Source organism: Macrotis lagotis, chromosome X (genome assembly GCF_037893015.1).
Source record: "Macrotis lagotis isolate mMagLag1 chromosome X, bilby.v1.9.chrom.fasta, whole genome shotgun sequence".
In the NCBI taxonomy this organism is placed as follows: Eukaryota; Metazoa; Chordata; class Mammalia; order Peramelemorphia; family Peramelidae; genus Macrotis; species Macrotis lagotis.
The window spans coordinates 49,089,851-49,109,391 of record NC_133666.1 but is presented as its reverse complement, the minus strand read 5'-3'; the positions used below and the strand labels follow the sequence as shown (position 1 = coordinate 49,109,391).

At 38.4% G+C, this 19,541-nt stretch overlaps 1 protein-coding gene across 3 annotated transcripts in view; it reads left to right on the top strand.

Annotated features, from left to right (window-relative positions):
* The window catches only part of LOC141497398 (fibronectin type-III domain-containing protein 3A-like), an 80,512-nt gene that overhangs the window by 48,000 nt on the left and 12,971 nt on the right, over positions 1-19,541 (top strand). For all 3 annotated transcript variants that reach the window (XM_074200044.1, XM_074200046.1, XM_074200045.1), the window contains 13 exons: positions 372-523; positions 1,831-1,890; positions 2,258-2,396; positions 8,483-8,536; positions 9,755-9,876; positions 9,961-10,138; positions 10,408-10,494; positions 11,476-11,614; positions 12,568-12,636; positions 12,783-12,901; positions 13,022-13,127; positions 14,183-14,358; positions 14,452-14,565. In XM_074200044.1, coding sequence (XP_074056145.1) covers positions 372-523; positions 1,831-1,890; positions 2,258-2,396; positions 8,483-8,536; positions 9,755-9,876; positions 9,961-10,138; positions 10,408-10,494; positions 11,476-11,614; positions 12,568-12,636; positions 12,783-12,901; positions 13,022-13,127; positions 14,183-14,358; positions 14,452-14,565 — 1,515 coding nt within the window. The remainder of the gene's footprint in view (positions 1-371; positions 524-1,830; positions 1,891-2,257; positions 2,397-8,482; positions 8,537-9,754; positions 9,877-9,960; positions 10,139-10,407; positions 10,495-11,475; positions 11,615-12,567; positions 12,637-12,782; positions 12,902-13,021; positions 13,128-14,182; positions 14,359-14,451; positions 14,566-19,541) is intronic.

Sequence of the window (19,541 nt, the reverse complement as noted above, 5' to 3'; positions counted from 1 at the left end):
GTGCAGAAATGCCCCTGCAATTACAAAAATTGGTAATACTGTATATGAAGGTCTGTCTCTGATCACTTTTGCTAGAGATAAGGGCTTCAGCTTTCTTATTGCAAACTGAGGACATTGGACTAAATGATCCCTTCTTTTTTCATGTTGTCCTTCTCTTCCCTTCCCTAATGGAAAGTCCTTGTGGGAAGAAATTCATTTTTTCTTTGGGTCTAGCTCAGCACAGTACATTACAAACTGCTTTAAAAAATTAAATTGAAAAAGGAAGAAATCGAGAAATTAAAGATTCCATGATAAAGGAAGTGTTTCCTCGTATTTTTATGTAAGAAACAGAACCCTGAATTTTCATTTCCATTTATCCTAATTTCTATTAGGTTTCTAATATTCAAGCAAGATCAGCTGTTCTCTCATGGAGTCATCTGGTAAATTCCCAGAATGAAGAAAATGCTAACCGTCCAGTATCATTTACATTTGAAGTGGCACTATCCAACTGTGGTAAAAGTGGAAAATTTAAAACTGTTTACATGTAAGTCTGCTTTTTCAGATTTGTCACTCAAGTATACTAATATTTTATACTACGATTGAGGCAGTTATTGGTTTCTTGATCCCATTTAAAAGTTAATTTACTCAAATTTGTTATGTGTAGTCAGAGACTCAAGTTGACCTAAAAATATTTGAATAGAGTTCTCCATTTAGTTGGTAAGAAAGCCACTATTATTATCTCATAATTAGTGACTGATACTTTAAAACTTCAAAAATTTCCAGTAGAAACTCCTGAAGGGAATAGAGTTGAGAAAAAAATAAAATGATTTTTTTTATTTATTTTTATTAAAGATATTATTTGAGTTTTACAATTTTCCCCCAATCTTACTTCCCTCCCCCACCCCCACTGAAAGCAATCTGTCAGTCTTTACTTTGTTTCCATGTTGTACATTGATCCAAATTGGCTGTGATGAGAGAGAAATCATATCCTTGAGGAAGAGACAAAAAGTCTAAGAGATAACAAGATCAGACAATAAGATATGTTTTTTTTTCTAAATTAAAGGGAATAGTCCTTGAACTTTGTTTAAAATGATTTTTAAAAAGTAAGTCTTACACACATTTACATAGTATGCTTTTTTTTTAAATCCCATGATACTTTTAAAACAGATTTTTTCCCCTTAATATTTTTTTATAAAACTAAACTTATTCAAACATACCTGTGATTCAACACTAAGGCAGACTTCAAGTTTAAGTGGTACTTTTCTACTCACCCTTCCAGCTCACCTCAGTGGAAGCAAGAGCTTGTGGAATTAGCAACCTTCTCAGTCATCTTTCTGTCTAGAAAAGTGTGCCAGGGCCAGGCTGTGAGCACCAAAAGGTCAGGGGGTTGGATCTGAGCACAATGACTTTGCACCTTTGGGCTCCTGGTACCGATGGAAAAGAGAACCAGCCACACAAACCGTCATATTTCTCTATTAGAGAGAATTCTGTGCCAAACTAAGGAATTCTGTGACTTCTTTGAAATTCACTTGGTAGTTTTTGAGGCTTCATTTCAAAGTTATTTTCAGTAAGCTACATAAATATGCATGTAATATTATGAGATTTCACATTTCAACCGAAAATAATAAAATTTTAATTTTGTAAAGCTGAATTAACTTAACTTGACTTTGGTATGCAAATGAAGTGTTTTACATTATTACTAAAATTGTTTTCTTCATGTTTACAGTTTAAGTTAATTGTTTACATCACTGGAAGAAGTGCTTACTTAGAATAAAGGTTAATATAAGCAGGCTCTGTTCTTTGGCCTTTTTAATCTGTGAAAGGTCTTATATGTAATTTTAATTTTCACAGAGGGGATGAAGTGACAATTGGCCTACCTGATCTCCAGCCAGCAACTGACTATCATGTAAGGTAGGTAGATGTTCCTTCTTGGCCTGAAAAGCTTTGGTTGCCATAGATAATTATTAGGACATTTTCTCTAAGGTCATCCCTATTTCCTGCTTCAAATAATGCTATCAGAGGATAACTAGTTTCATCCAGTGTAGAGGTATGAAGAGGGAATAGGAGATCTTTCATCTATTGAACCCAGGTGTCTATATTAGAGTGCACTTCCTAGAATTAACTCCTAAAAATTCTGTCTGAAGACATGGGTCTTTTTACAGCTTTTTTTTTAAGTTCTGGAATTAATGTAGGTCTGACATTCTGTATCGTAAGTTAAAATATATTTAAGGTTTATAATAATGTGTGTGTGTGTGTGTATTTATGTATATGTTTTCAGAGTTTCAGCAACATACAGCTCTATAGAAGAATCTACTTCTGAAGTGATTAGTTTTACAACCGAGAGTTGTGAACCAGACCGTCCTGCTGTACCTAAGCTAGTCAACCGAAGCAAGAATACCCTGATTTTACAATGGAAGGTAAGAAAATGCCATGTGAGAGAGATTTTTCAGTATTTCTTTGAACTAAAAAATGACTTCTGTGTATCTTGAATTTGAAATGTGGTAGGTAGTTTGCTATTATTGAAGTATCTTTCTGGGTCGTTGAAGAATCTTTTTTAAAAAAATACAATGGGGGCGGAGCCAAGATGGCGACAAGAGAGCAATGGCTCTTAGAAGCTCTGTCATAAAACTTCAAAACTAAGGACTCTAACTAAACTTTCGAGAGACAGAATCCACAGAGGGACCCAATGAGGCAGTTCTCCTACTCAAGGAAATCTGGAAAAGAGCAGAAAGGCTCTGCTCCCCAGGGTTGGAGGGGCAGCCCACCAGAGGGGTGGCCTGCCAGAGCGAAAGAACTTCAGCCTCCCGGAGGCAGCCCCAGGGCGCTGGGAGTCTCAGCTCACAGCAGCGGGGGAGTCTCCTGAGCTACGCCCCCAGGGAGCACCGGGCACAAATTGGGGGAACAGCGGGGGACCTCTGCCAGAGCCAGCACGTGAAACCCAGCCCTCAGGGCACACAGTGAGCAACATGGTCTTTCTGCAGCCCAGATCCAGGAACAGAAGCAGGCGGAGCAGGAGCCCCCAGGGCATGAGCCCATTGAACCTGGGGAGGGGAGTGAAGAGAGACTGCTGAGCTCTGTCCTCTGCCCCTGGAACAGGACTCTGGGGCTCTGACCACATTCAGATCCTGATCACAGTCTAGCCCCCCCCCCCCCACAGAACAGCAGGGCCCCCCCACATCAGCAGAGAGGACGCATATGGTCATTCACAGACCAGGAGGGAGGACAGAGCCTCACACACTGAGACCCTTGTGGAAGTGTCCCCGAAGCTCAGGAAGCACCCCCAAAAATCAGGCTCAGGCTGGGAAAATGAGCAAGCAGAGAAATAAGAGGAACACCATTGAGAAATATTTTGCATATGAGCCCAAGAAGGATCAAAATACTCAGTCTGAAGATGAGGAAGCACAAGCTCCTGCATCTAAAGACTCCAAAAAAAACAGAAATTGGGCTTAGGCTATGACAGAGCTCAAAAAAGACTTTGAAAATCAAATGAGGGAGTTGGAAGAAAAACTGGGAAAAGAAAAGAGAGAGATGCAGGAAAAACATGAAAATGAAGTCAGCAGCCTAGTCAAGGAAATCCAAAAAAATGCTGAAGAAAATAGTATGCTAAAAACCAGCTTAGGTCAAATGGATAAAACAGTTCAAAAAATTATTGAGGAGAAGAATGCTTTAAAAAGCAAAATTGGCCAGATGGAAAAAGAGATAAGAAAACTCTGGGAAAAATCCTTCAGACAAAGAATGGAACTCGGGGAGATTGATGAATTTACGAGAAGCCATCATTCATTACTTCAAAACCAAAAAAAAATGAAAAATTATAAGAAAATGTGAAACATCTCATTGAAAAAACAACTGATATGGATAACAAACTTATGAAAGATAATTTAAAAATTATTGGAATACCTGAAAGTCATGATCAGGAAAAGAGCCTTGACATCATTTTCAAAGAATTACTACAGGAAAATTGCCCTGATATTCTAGAAGCAGAGGGCAAAATAGAAATGGAGAGAATCCACCAATCCTCCCAAGAAAGAGATCCCAAAAAACCAACCCCTAGGAATATTATAACCAAGTTCCAGAACTCCCAAGTCAAAGAGAAAATATTACAAGCAGCCAGAAGGACACAGTTCAAATATCGTGGAGCTGCACTCAGGATCACACAGGACTTAGCAGCAGCTACATTGGAAGTTCATAGGGCTTGGAACATAATATACCGGAAGGCAAAAGAGCTTGGAATGCAACCGAGAATCACCTACCCAGCAAGGCTGAATGTCCTTTTCCAGGGAAAAAGATGGACTTTCAATGAACCAGGGGAATTTCAAATGTTCCTGTTGGAATGGCCAGAGCTGAACAGAAGGTTTTATCTTCAAATACAGGACTCGGGTGAAGCATAGAGATTGGAGGAGAAGGGGAAAATATGAGGGACTTGATGATGATGAACTGCATGTATTCCTCCATAGAAAAATGACACTGATAATACTCATAGGAACCTTTTCAGTTAATAGAGCAGGTAGAGGGAGCTTTTATAGTTGAAGCACAGGAGAAAGCTGAATTTGAAGATAAAATATGGTGTAAAAATGAAGTCAATAGAAAAAAAAGGGAAATGTAATGGGAGAAAGAAAAAGGAGAGGGGGAATAGGCCAAGATATCTCATATAAGTTTTTTCTTTATTACAATGAGCTATTGCAATGATATGGAAGGGGAGAAGGCAAGGGGGAATGAGGGAAACTTCACTCTCATCGGCGGTGGCTAGGAGAGGAAACAGCATATATACTCAATGGGGTATAGGCATCTGGAGTAAGAAGGAGGCGGGGAGCAGGGGGAAGGGGTGGGGATGTGAATAAAGGAGGAGAGGATGGACCATGGGGGGACAGTGGTCAGATATAACACATTTTCCTTTTTACTTCTTGCAAGGGGCTGGGATTGGATGGCCTGTCCGGGACCACAGGGCCAGGTGGATGCTGGGCCTAAGGGGTGGTAGGAGGACTTGGGGCCTCTTGGCCACAGGACCAGGGATCTGTCTGCTGTGCCACTCAGCTACCCTACAGCAGAGTCAGAGTGAAAGGAGAGAGAAAATATAGTACATGATGGTGGAGAAATATGAAAGGAGGGAGTTGCGATCAGCAATAGCAACGGTGGAAAAATATGGAAGTAACTTTTGTCATGGACTTGTCATAAAGAATGTGATCCACTTGCGACAGAATTGTTGGTGTTGGAACAAAGACTGAAGCACATTTTTTATTATTATTATTTGGGGGGGGGTGCAGTGCAAATGGGGCTGGGTGGCCTGCCTGGAGCTGCATAGCAGGGTGATCTTTGGGTGTCTGAGGCCTGATTTGGAGCTGGGTGCGGAGCCGGGTGCGGAGCCGGGTGCTCCTGGCTCAAGGGTCAATGCTCTGTCTACCACCCAGCCACCCCTACTATTATTACTATTTTATTTTATTTTGGGTCTTTTTTTTCTTTTTTCGGTTTTTGCAGGGCAGTAGGGTTGGGGTGGCTTGCATGTCACATGGCTGGGTGATTGTTGGGTGTATGGGGCCAAATATGGACTCGGGTGCTCCTGGCTCCAGGGCTGGAGCTCCGTCCATTGCGCCACCTGGCCATACCTACAATTATTACTATTATTTTTTATTTTAATTTTTTTCTCTCCCTTTTATCGCTCAAGTGAGTCTATATTTTGTGGGGGGAGGGGGTATTCTGTTTACTCTTAAACAAGAATATTTTATTAATGTATGAAAAAATTATTTGTACAAAAAGAGATAAATATTTTAAAAAAGTGATTGGACTCAGTGCAGAATAAAACATAGATTTTTAGATATTATAAATCAGATACCATAATTTAAATACCATAATTTCTCAATTATCCATATTTGTTACAAGAATTTTCATTTTCTAATGGTAAGATGCATGTGGGAAAGAGAAAAGAATAAATACTTTTAATATAAAAATAATGTTTTTAAATAAAATGATTTTTAAGTAAAAAAAATACAATATGGAAGAGAGTAGAAGACCTTCAGACAGAATCACAGACAAGTTGGATAGCTTTGGAAGTTACACATTGAATTTATTATATATTTAAAAGAAAAGACTCACAGTTTCACATACAACCTTGTTATACCATGGATATGGAAATCCCATTTTATTTGTTGTTTCACATTCAAAATAAAAAGCATTTCAAATGTAGCAAGTCAAAACAATTGTAAAGTAGGCATGCTAGAGGTACAAGGAAGCCTTTGTAACATCCTTTTCATAAAAATAACAATAAATGGCATTTCTGTAAGTCTTTACAATAGGTAAATCATTTGACATACTATTATCTAATTTACTTTATGATAAATGAATAACACATGCTATAAAGATGGTAGACAGTAACATGCCAAGTACAACCTTGAAACATGGGAGCTCACTTTCCAAATCTCACCCCAGATATCCAAGGAAATGCTTTTCTTTGACTCTTCTGGCAAGTTCTGTTCTCTATTATCTCCTCTTGATATCTGCCTCCTCTCTCCTCTGTTTCTCCCTTCTCTCCCTCCCCAGGATAAAGTCTCTATAATAAACTGAGGTATTAAATCAAAGTCTAACCAGTGGATAAAACCATGTCTGTTTCTCTGTAAAATGTACAAATGTCTTAATCTTTCTTGAACTTTCCAGTGCATCTGCCAGTTCAGTAATGTGGGTATCCTCTCTATTCGTTCAGATCATGTCATATCCATGCTTGTGTTTTTCTGGTCCACGCTCTTCCATACATGTTATGTATCATCTCTACAGAAGAGCCATCCACTGTGCTAGAGGCCTTCCTTTAGGATGTATTTTTCTGGGTTTCTATACTTTATGAGGAGTAGTGGAGCACTCAAACTGTGGATTATTTATAACTTTGATCCTTCTCCCCCAATCAACTTAGGTCTCAGTTTGCCACCTATCCCAATTAAAAACCCTCAGTTTGTCATGCATTTTTATTTTTTTTTTCCTGTGTGCATGGGTGGCTCATCCTCTACCAGCTCTTATTGTGGAAACCCAAATATTCTGGGGCTTGATACAGGCAGCACAATATTATCCACAAACAGAACAATCTAGAAGACTATTGCATTCTTAATAAGCACAGTAACTTCTTAACATCCCAATCTTCCATTTTTTAGCCCAAATTCACCTTGATTGCCTTTGGATTGTTTAAGCTGCCTTGTCTCAGCAGACTAATCAATCACAAGAGTCCTTTCGATGAATTTAATTTACTGAAGGCTTTCTACCTAATTTGGTTGTTTTCCGATAGACCATCAGTTTTGCCAGTAGCTCAAGCTAAAATGAGTTAATCTTCCTCTTTAACAAATGATAAAATTCGATTTATTGGATGACTGACCAATTCTGAAAACTTCTTTGCCATGCCCAGGGCTCATTTCTCCAATTTCAGTTAAGTGCTGCCATGTGAGAACACAATAAAACAATGTTGGAGGAAGAAGGAAGTTATTTAGAGGCTCATTAGGCAAGATGAGTCATGGCCAAGTGTGAACTACTTGTTCTTCTCATATTCACCTATCACCTAGCACTCTGCATTTTGCTTTTATATCATCCTTTATCTCTTTAAAAACAAAATAGGAGAGAAAACAATATTCCCATCTTTCCCTATTCACCTTCTCATGGACACCAGTGTACTTTTTAAGATAGATGGGTGTGGGCTGATGAGATGTGAATTTGGGTAAGGCTATAGACTGGTATAAAGCACCTCCTTACTCTCTTTCAAATCTATTGAAGGAAAACTGTAAATTTATACCATCCCAGAACAGGATGACAACCTTTCTTTGATGCTGTCACCTGAAATTTTTTAATGAATATTTCTACTTAATTCATTTATTAAATATAATAATAGAACATTGTGCTAGGTGCTGGAGGAATTATAAAACTTAGATAAGATATAGCCCTGATCTCATGGGTTTTACAGTTCATAAGGTACTATTCAAATAGATAGATAAATATAAAATACATTAAATTAGAATCTGAAAAAATCCAAAGTGCTCTATGACAAATGAAAGTGAAGTTTATTGCTAAGTAGGGGAATTAGGGAAGGCTGTTAGCTTTCTGCTCTCTCTTCAGTCTAATTAGTAATTTTCACATCATTTTTGAGGTGATAGATCCCCCAGTTAGGATGACAGTAAACAAAAGTATAGAAGGTATTTTACATTTATAGAATTTTGCTTTTAAAAAAATTACTCAGTAATATAAAAAGATTAACATATTTAATATTTTGTATATCATGGCCTAGTGAATAGAGATCTGGCCTCAGAGCTTGGAAGGTGAGGTCTTGAGTCTCATACTGATTGAGAAAATCATGTAATCTCTCAACATTCTAAAACTATAAAGTGCAGAGAAGGGGCTGATGTGCATTCTTCAGCCTAATCCCTATCCCTCCATATGTGAATCCTGTGTCTATTACATATGATATTAGTTATGTTGCATAGCAATATTTTAAAAGAAAATACTAGAGTCCTAATTGTATTTTTCTGTATTATTATTTTAGGGATCTAATGACAATGGCTCCAAAATAATCAGTTTTCTTTTAGAATGGGATGAGGTAAGCATTTCCTGCACATATTTTATGTATGATTAAATGTCACCGAAATTTTACAAGATTAAATGGAATATTAGAGAGAAAACAAGGTTGTAACTGAGTGAAACGAAGGCTTAATCAAAACAGATACTTCTGCATTCAACATATGGACCAAAAGGGTGGAAATGATCACCTTCAGTTCTCCCAGAGAAGTGAATTTGCATGATTTAAACTCACTGGCTGTCCTTCCCTGGTGAATTATAGATAGGATCCTTTGGCCCAAGAGCTATTCTGAAGTCCCTGGTATCCTAGTTTGCAAGAATTTCCAGGACCAGATGTCTGATAATCAGTTTGAGGTCTTTAGTAAAGAAACTCTTTGGGGGGGCCGCTAGGTGGCGTAGTCAGGACGGCTAGGTGGCGTAGTAGATAAAGCACCGGCCTTGGAATCAGGAGTAACTGGGTTCAAATTCGGTCTCAGACACTTAATAATTACCTAGCTGTGTGGCCTTGGGCAAGCCACTTAACCCCATTGCCTTGTAAAAAAAAAAAAACCTTAAAAAAAAGAATCTCTTTGGATACTGGGATATATGACATGGTATCAGATAACTGATCCACCATCTAAATTTTATCATTGTGCAAATAGCGGAGCAATTATAAAAATCTCTGTACTCAGATGTCCTGAGTTGTTCAGCTTCAGTTAAGTTTGGGGACCATCTCTGGATTTCATTGCTCTCTGCCATCCCCATTCCCCACTAGTACAGGAAATCAATCTTTTGCTGCTGTGACATTTTAGTGTTAGAGATTTTTCAGCTTACATTCTCTAACAGTCTTTTGTTTCCTATTTTCCTTTAGTTCATTGTTTTGACTCATGAAACACTTTTAAAAGCACAGCAAAAAATAGTATTTTGCCCTGTAACCTAGATGATGACTGTTGCCCAACTACAAATATCAAATATATGTCCAATTATCACTGACCTATGAAACTTTTACTAACAGAGATCTTTAGTTGGTAAAACTTGTCCATTTTAACAAACTTTCTTTCATCTTCTTACCTTTTTCTCTTTTATTTTTTCCTCTTCTTCTCTTCCAGCCCCACCTTTCTTTCTCCAATATCTTCCAGCACCCACTCTTAACCACTACCCCCCAAGTAAATAGTCCACAGAATAGTTTAAGTTGGGCAACATTGTCCTCCAGAGGATGCTTTAACAAAGCATCTAACAGATGATGTTTGTGTGTTTTTAGGGGAAGCCTGGAACCTTCAAAGAGTGCTATTTTGGTCATCTTAAACAGTACAAGCTGACCAAGCTGTCTCCTTCCACAAAATATTCATTTCGATTAGCTGCCAAAAATAACTTGGGAATAAGGTAAATTGTATTGTCCTTTTTTTAATGTTTATTCTTTGGAAAGCTAATTACTAATTTTATTCAACAATCTTTTTTTTTTCCCAGTGAATTCAGTGAAACTGTTGCCTTCAGCACAACAGGAAGTGTCCCTCCGGCACCTCCTCCCCCTCAGCTAAATCAAGCCGGAATCAGTACTCTGTCACTAGAGTGGGGTCCTCCTACTGGAGCAGTTCCTGAGGAATCTCAGTTTACTTACACCCTGGAGATGGAGGAAGAAGGATCTGTAAGTTGCCCCTCAGCATATCTGCTTTAGAGGACAGTGGCCACATTGGCACACATGAGATACCCATGGTTTCCTCTATTCTGGACTTAACTAACCTAGCCTCCCTCTGGCTGGTCACTAGATCTCAGCCTCTTCCCCTGCCTCAGAAACCACGAGGAGGCTCCCTTTCATTCCAATCTCAACTTTAAATCCATTTTGAATTTTGAATCTAATTTTCTGTGGAAACTGTGGTTAGTCACTGATCAGTACACATTTTTCTCCTTTCCCAGGGTCATGGGTTCAAGGCTAAATATAATGGAGAAGAACCCTCATGCACTTTAAAAAATCTTCGGAGAAGCACTTCATATAAATTTAGGGTATGTGTCTTCAGTTGTCTATTTTTGTGGAATGGGGGTCATTTGTTTTTAATCTAAGTGAATTTTTAAATGCTTACAAATAATATTAAATAGCAACAACAAGAAATTGAATGTTTGGGTTTTTTTCTAATGATCTGGATTTAACCAAATGAATTTCAATGCCTAAAAAAACTTTTTAGTCACTTTTTCTAACCTCTCGATTAAGAATCAGTTTGCCCATTTCCTCCCACTCACCTTTCCTCATAATATTCTCATGGTGTATTCTCTCCTCGTTTTAAGTTCTCTTTTCTTTTTTTCAGAACGCTGTCTGTGTTTCTTTATATATTCATCATACTTTAAGAGAATGTTATTTCTATGATCTTATTACCTTACATTAATGTAACACGAGTTATTTAACTATTCTTGTATTATTAGATATTCAGGCTGCTTCAGAGATGCTGCTGCTATAAAAACCCACAAAGGCAGAGTTCTTTTTGATTCTTGGTAATATTACAATAGAAAATGAGCTTAGTGGGTACAGGCAAGATAGTGGGGTAATATAACATCGGAGTAATTGGGCCTAAGGGCAGGATTACCTTTTGACTTTGACTCTGTACAGCCATATTTGGCTTTTCAAAAAAAAATTCTACTAATCCGCAGTTCCACCAGCAGTGACTCAATGTACCTGTTTCTCTATAACCCCTTCAGCATTGAATTTTATTGTTTTTAATTATTCTTGTCAATTTGATGGATGTGAGGTGTTACCCCAAAGTTGTTTTAATTTGCATCTCTTTATTAGTGAGGGTAAGCATTTTCAAATGATTAATAACACTTTGTGCTCCCTATTTTTAAGCATATTGTTTTCATTATTTCTATAGTGATGAAAATACTTTTTAAATTTTATCCAGTTTCCAAAGTAACTTGCTTTGTAAATGGTGCAAAATCTATTCATGTAATGAATGTTTCCAGTAACCAACCAATGTATTCTCTTTATTCAAACAGCTCTTTGCCCATAACAGTGAAGGAAAAAGTAACCCAAGTGAAGAAGTAGAATATACCACATATCCTGATAAGCCAGGCCCCCCAAGTAAACCATACACAAAGGGGAAGATCCGTGCATACAATGTGAAAGTCGCTTGGGGTAATATTTCTGTATTTAAAAATCTACCCTAATTTCCCTAAACAGTCCTATTGTTGTAGTGAGAAATGCTTTGTCTAATTGTTTGCCTTAGACTTTTATTCTGTTAACCATTCTTACGTAAAATGGTTTTGACAGTTTGTTTTAGTCATTAATATTTTTGTGGACCGGGGTCATTCATTTTTAAACAGAGTATATTTTAACCATTCTTACATAAAATGGTTTCTACACAGTTTATTTTAGTAGTTAATTACATTGTCATTCTCTCTTATGTCAAGACAACAAAAGTGGCAGTTTGTCATCTAATTCGGATCATGAAATTGTTGGGTTTTATGATAGAGCAGGGAATAATCATTTTTCTCATAGAAAAGGCATGATTAAGAGGGAGCGTGTAGTGAGCAGTGACTGACAACAGTTGTTGACATTATACAGGTTGTTTTCTTTCTATATCTGGGGCCAAATCAGCTCAACATGATCAGTGTGTTATCGTATAATTATGTTACTACATAAATGTTATGGTAACATAAATGGTGCCATATAACCTGTTCTAGAGAGCTTAAAGATGTGATTTAAATGTATTTAATGTTCTGACTGAGAATTAAGGGGGTGAAGAGTAGTCCTGAAAATCTAGATTCAAGTTCTGCCTTTGGTCCTATGGGCAAGTCACTTCAATTCTCTGAGGTTCTAGAGGACCGAGAGGATTCTAGATTTAGTGCTACAAGCATCCACCGAGGTCATCTAGCCCACCCCCGCCCTTAAAAAGGTAAGAAAATTGGGGCCAAGAACAGTGAAGTCACCCAAGGCAGAGCCGGTGACTCCTAATCTAGCTCTCTCTCCACCATGCTGACATTGACATTTGACCAAAATGTATGACATTATCTAGTATATAGTTTAATGATAAAGATAACTTTTCTGTTTATTTAAGAATAACTTTGAGATGAAAAATGTCCTTTCAGATCCACCTAAAGATAATGGGGGAGCAGAGATCTCTAAGTACGTTTTAGAAATTTCTGAAGCTTCAAATGGTAAGGGTTCTTTATAGTCTCTTTTTGTCTGAATGTCTGTTCTATTCATTTTCTAAGTGGTTATTTCTTAATAACACAAAAATCATAAACTCTCACAAAACGGTATTAAGTGGTTCGTAATAGATTGGTTATGTTGTGTCCCCTAGGAAATGCATGGAATGTGATCTATGATGGTACTTTGAGAGAGCATGTATGTGACCATCTCCGACCTGGTACTTCATATAAGTTGAGAGTATATTGTGTTGGAATTGCTGGGCAAAGCCAGGTGAGGAAAAAAATGAGAAGTTTAATATTTTAAGTATTAAACTATATTATTATACAAATTAATCCTAAAAGAAACTGAACTTATATGTCAGTAGAGATATAATGTGCTATGTCCTGTCAGGCCTCAGATATCCTGTCTATTCACACATCTGCTGTTCCTCCTGGACCTTGCCGGTCTCCATACTTGGCTAACAGAGCTAAGCCCAGAGAAATCAGCCTGCATTGGGGTAAGATACCATTTTGGGACCCAGTCTTTTCATTTAAATGGGGAAGGGGGGGGTAGAGAAGAAAATTATCTTACAGCTGTAAAGAAAAACATGAATTATTTATTCATTAAGGTACAACTTTGAGTATAGTTAGTCTGAGTATGTAGTTCATTTAAAATAAAAAATGCAAACCATAGTATGTTACCCCTTTATAATTTGGCATTTAGGAAAAGAACAGTTTTTTTTTTAATACAGTAGTTGTTTCTATGATTCACATTTGGATTGTCTTTCCCAGTATGAATTACGGCTCCCTGATTTACCCATTCTGTAATATCATATTTGTCTTATTCAATTTGTTCGAAATAAAAGCATACCTGTGTTATTTTCAATGACAATATCGGGGGTCCATATTTAAGCATTGAGTAAACATATCATCCCTTCTCCTTTAGCAGTAATGAACATGACCTTAGCAAATTGTTCTATTGGTAAGAATTGTAGGTTGGACTGTGGAGTATGGTAGAAACCCTGGCCCGGAGTCAGGAGATGGAGTTTCTCGGTCCAGTTGGGTCACTAATTAATGATGTCAATTTAGTCACAGTTTCTTCATTTTCTTCAATGAGAGGCCTGCCCTATAGGTTTTTTTGTTTGGTTTTTTTAAAGCCGTCCTGTCTTCAGCAATTCTTCTTTTGGGGGAAATGCCTAGAAATAGTATAAGAATATGTGACGCTCTTTTTATTGAAAAATTGATTCTGGCAATGCATGGACAACTTTTCTTGCATTTCATAACTTTTGAGAGCTGCTGGGAATAGTGAAAGGTTTAGTCATTTCTCTGTACCAGGCAGCCATCCGAGGCACATTCAAACCCAGGTCTTCCCGGGACTGTACCAGGCTGCCTCTCTATGAAGCTAAACTGAATAGAATTTGAAATTTCCTATTATTTTAGGCAACATTTTCACAAGCTATAATTGTTTTTAGAATCCTTCATAATGATTTCTCAGAGAACCCTAAAACTATTTTTTTTAAATAAAGTGTTCGGTGTGTGTGCGGTTTTTAACGCTCACTCTGTCATTTCCTAGCTCCTCCCGTTGTGAATGGGGGAGCTGAAATAATTGACTATGTAGTGGACATGGCCGAGTCGGACCAAGCTGAGTGCAGACGAGTCTACCAAGGCCCCAGCTTGCGGTGCACCGTGAGCAATCTGCTTCCTGGGAGGACCTACAGCTTCTGGATTAAAGCAGCTAATAAGACGGGGGTAACTACTCTGCTAAATTCAAACCTATTTGTACTTCTCTTTCAATGAGCACAATCTTTTAGTCTTCCTTTTACGTGTTCCTTCTTTTTCTAGTTTGGACCTTATTCAGCCAAGTCTCAGATCTCCACAGCCCCAGCACCTCCTGATCAATGTGGCATACCTCTGTTAACTTGTAAGACTGCTACCAGTGTGACTGTCAGCTGGGAGGTATGTTAGCAAGCTTTATTCTCTTTATGTTCTGTCCTGTTATACATTCTCCTTTATGCCTGGGCCCTTCTCTAAGGCATCACTTCAAGGTTTGGAATTCAGGGTTCAGACTCTAATTCCTGGAACCACCCCCATGGCAAGGCAGTCATGGAATCAAGGATGCCAAGGCATTGTCCTGCCTCCAGTTCATGTTTGAGATGGGTAATAAATTTGGAGAACATACTCAGGCCTATCAATAAAGAGCCAATCAAAATTTTCACGTAATATAGCCAGAATTTCATAGTACAAAGAATTAGCATTGTGCCAAAAATACATGTGATTCTAATTTTGACACAAGATGAATATGAGGTGTATTATAAAGTCATAAGACTTGTGTGTATTTTTTTTTCTTTTGTTTGGGAGGGTGGAGGAGAGTTTGTTTGCTTTTTTTTTTTGGTGGGATTTGTTTTGTTGTTTCTAACAAACATACCAGAATGCATCCTGGATACTTATTCCAACATTACTCAAAACATTCTTTAAATTCCTCTTTTGGAGTTGCCTTCAAAGCCATTTAATTTTGTAGGAAGAATGTGGCTGGCTAGCAACAGCCAGGGAAAGATTGTGGAAGTAATCAGATTAGGGAGCAGTTGTTTGGATTTGGGGAATTTTTCCCCCTTGGTTAAACTGATTTCTTTCCTCTCCAGACTTTAGCAGAGGGCTCACAGCAAAGACAGGGTGCCTTAATTTCATAGTAAATGGCAAGTATTATTGTGTGATTATCAGTAATCTTGAAGAGCTTATGCCTGGAAAAGGCTGATTTCCAAGTTGAGTCAGTCACTTAGTGAGAATGAGGCAAAACTAAGGAAAATTCAAGTTCCCCTCATGTCCATGCCAGATCAAGAAATGTAAAGAAAGGGCACTTTCAGTGGATCCCTTGGGTAGGATAGAGATATGAATCACAAAGGATGGGGAGGCATTAATGGGCCATAATGCCAGGCCACCTATGGATCCATTAAAGAGTGTTTGGATTCCAGAGTTCTGTTCGAAAGTCATTTGCCTCCCCAATGTTTGACATATCATAAGCCCTCAATAAATGCTTTTTTATTCATTATTAGGTGGTTGAAGGTAACAGTCCATTTATTTTAAAAAAAAATTGTGCTAGTCCCCGTCACTTGTTTTTCCTAACTTTCTTCAGGCACTTGGGGATCTAAAGGACCCTCTCATCTAGCGCCCTCCCTTCTCAACCCCTGGGCTGTTATTGTTTTTCCTCCTCTATCCTCTACTGGACAAAGTGCCTGGAGGGTAGAGAATGATTTAGCCCAGCAGCCAGCACACATTGTTTTGTGAATAAATGTTTGATGAATAAATAGATCACATCATAATAAAAAATTAATTTTTGTAAATAACAATTTATATAGGTTGTCCCCAAAGTCTTAGTGCCATTTTAACAACTTTAGAAGTGTAAATGCTATCTACACACTTAAAAAAGGTGAAAGTTGAATGATTTTTTTGTGAATTCTGAATGATACATTTTTAAATTTTTAACCAGACAGGACATGCTGTCATCCTGCATTATGTGTGATATTTTTTGACTGACACTTTAATAAACCTGGGATTAGTAGAGGATATCCTCTTACTTGGCTACCTCAGTCACCTGAATCAATCACATTAGAGACTTTTTTCTGGTCGAGTCCTGTCAAAACTCTCATGTGTGCAACAAAACCTTGCTCTTCAGGTGACCTTAAGGCTAGGATTACAAATGCAATCTCTTCAGTCCCTGAACAACAACTGACAAAAGTGTTCGCCAGTTGCCTGAAATATGTGTGGCCTGAGATGGTGCTTGTGTTGAATTGTAATAAGAAATTTAGCAGAATTTTCAGAATGTAAACAATGAACTTTTCAAATGTTTTTGTCAGTTTACAGCATTTATACTCCTATAGTCATTAAAGCTTAAAACTGTTCCAAAACTTTGGGAACACCCTGTATAAGGAGTATGTGAGATAGAAGGTCAGTCTTAGAGTTGAGAAGAGCTGGATTTAAGTTCTTTCTCTGACACGTACTGACCAGAGACAGACTCTTGAAGAATAAATTGCAGATGAATTTCTGAGTTGAATGTGGAGGAAACAAATACCCAGGGAGTACCCTATTACTTAATCACTTCTCTGAACCAAAAGAAAATTCAATTTAGAAGTACTTTAGTTGTGGGTAAATTGGCCCTTAAACCAGTGTTCAAAGGTTCCCTTCTAAAGTTCCTAAATAAGATTACGTTGGGTTTATTGAGTGCTTCTTTTGGAGATAAGGAAGTGTCTGTGTGTGTGTGTGTGTGTGTGTGTGTGTGTAACATTTTATAATTCAACCCTCACAAGCATTCCAAACATATGGGGATGTTTGATCTTCATTTGTCTTAGGAAGAGGAAGGAAATAGTGTGATGCCTGTTTTGCAGACTAAATAAGTATAACCACAAATTTCCCCAGGAGGCCGGGAGAACTAATGCCTCCTTGTTTAATGTCCTGGGATCTGTGCTTGGTGGACCTTTGGGGTTTAATATTTTGATATTAATAATTTGAATGGCGTGCTTATAAAAATTGTTGATTATACAGCTCAGCAGGCTAATTAAGACATTGGCTCATGTCATGCAAAAAGATTTTGGCAGGTTAGAACAATAAACCCCATCTGTTAAGATGGCATTTTATAAAGAGAAGTGGAATAAAGTCTTCTCATTGAGTTAAAACCAGCTTCACAAGTACCAGGTGGGAAGAAAAAGAAGTGTGGTCAAGACAACAAGATCTAGGAAGCTCCACAGGAGTCAGTGGTGTGAAATAGCAGGCCTTACAAAGCGACAGCAAAGTCAGGGATGAGGAAGTGATGGGCTCACTTCCATGAGCCACATTTTAGGAAGGACTCTAGGGGAGGGGATCCACAGGAGAAAAAGGCCTTGACTGCGTCATAGGAGGATTGTTTGAAGGAACTTGGGATATTCAGCCTGGGGGGAAACTCAGGAGACATGCTAGCTATCAAGTTATTATTTGAGGGGATGTACTCTGGAAGAGAGATTAGACTTTTTCTCCTGGGTTCTGAGGGGCTATAAACTAGGAGCAAAAGAAATGCATAAAGGTAAATTGAGGCTTAAGGTAAATGAAAAGCTTTCCAATGATTTGAGCTATCCCCAAATGGAATGGGCTACCTTGAGAAGTAGGGAGAGCAAAGACTGCCCCATTTGAGGGCTGCAATGAAATCTAGAGAACCTCTTGTTGAGGCTTTTCTAAATGGGCTCCAGTGTCCCTTCCCACTCTTGAGAGTCTGAGGCACAGGGTTGAATCTTCCTGAAATAATCATGACTAGATATTTTTCTATAGAGTACTTCACAGATGTTGAATTTTGTTAGGGAGGACCTCCTTCATTCTTTAGTAGATGACTGAAAAAATGGGGGTGCAAAATCTATTCTGCTGCACCTAACTTGGCTGGTTTTCAAATGACCTTCCTGCAGTCTATCATCAGGTCCCTATTCAAGGCCTTTCCAGCATTGTAGAGCCTCTGAGACTAAGAATAATTGACATTTATGTAGCCCTTTAAAGAAACCCCAGGGTTACCTTTAAGTAGGACATTAATGGAGTTTTACTGAATAGTAGGGAAAAAATCCAATCCCTTTTGCTTCCAAGCTTAACAATCCAATTTAACAAGCATTTATTAGTTGCCAGGCACCACGCTAGGAGATACAGAGACAAAATGAAACGTTCCCTCTGCTCAAGGAGCCTGCGTTCTATCAGGGAGAGAAACAGCACGGACACATACAGACAGAAAATATATACAAAGTAGAGGGCTAATAGGAACAAGAAACTAGAGGGGAGAATGAAGGAGGAATCTGGAGCAGCTTCAGCCTAGGCAGACTACGCCTCAGAATCTTGGAAAGGAAACAAGCATTTATTAAGTGCCTACTATATGTGAGGTACTTTTTTTTTTTAACATTGGATTTTCCCAACAACCCTTTACAGTAGATGCTAGAGCATTATCCCCACTTTATGGATAAAGAAACAAGCAAACAGGGTCCCATAGCTATTAAGTGTCAAAGGCAGGATTTAAACTCAAATCTTTCTGACTCCAGTCCCCGTGCTCTATCCCACTGCAGTGCTGCCTAGCTGCCTCTAAGGTATAGGGCAGTAGAATGTCATACCTTTCACAGTTCCAAAGGTAACACTGATTTGATTATCAGTCCGGGGTGGGGGGGGGGAGGACCTTTAAAGATTGGGGAGGTAGAGTCAGCCACGTGAAGCAAGCTTGGCATTCACTTCTTGGCCTCTGCCTGTCAGGGTGGGGATTTAGTGTAATCCTGGGGTCAGGCCAATTATGGACAGGTGGAAATGTGAATAGAAAGAACTCTAAAAGTCACTACCCAGGTTTGAGGCCCACCTTTACATCTAATTGGCTGTGACTTTGAACAAATCATTTAATCCTTCTAGATTTTCATTTTCTTATTTAGAAAATGAGGAAATTAGATAAAGATAATTTTTCAAGTCCAATGACAAAATTACTCTGTAAATCAATTTCCAACCATATCTATAGGACACCAACTGGCATTTTTATATACTTTTAAAGTTTACAAAGGTTTACAAATTATCTCATTAGTCTGTACTTCCTAGAGTTGTATTCCTTTCTATTTTTAAAGCTTTCTGTCTCCCAGGAGTTGATTAGCCCATCACTCAAAGAGAATAATTTGTTCTAAATGACTGATCTTCAATTGGGGTCAGGAATCAATGGGGATGGTGGCCTCAAACTCAGTTATGATAGTTCAAGTCAGCCATTGGAGTAATCGTGTAACTTGGAAATCTTTTTTCACTCCTTCCTCTCTTGGCTCCCCACATCTAACTTATTAACATATGTCTGCAGTTCTTCCTGTCTACTCAAATGTCACCTCTTTCTTCATTCCCACCACTGTCCGTCCTTATTACTGCTAAAATAGCCTCTTTGTCCCAAAAAAAGGTTAGAGCTGGAAAGGCCC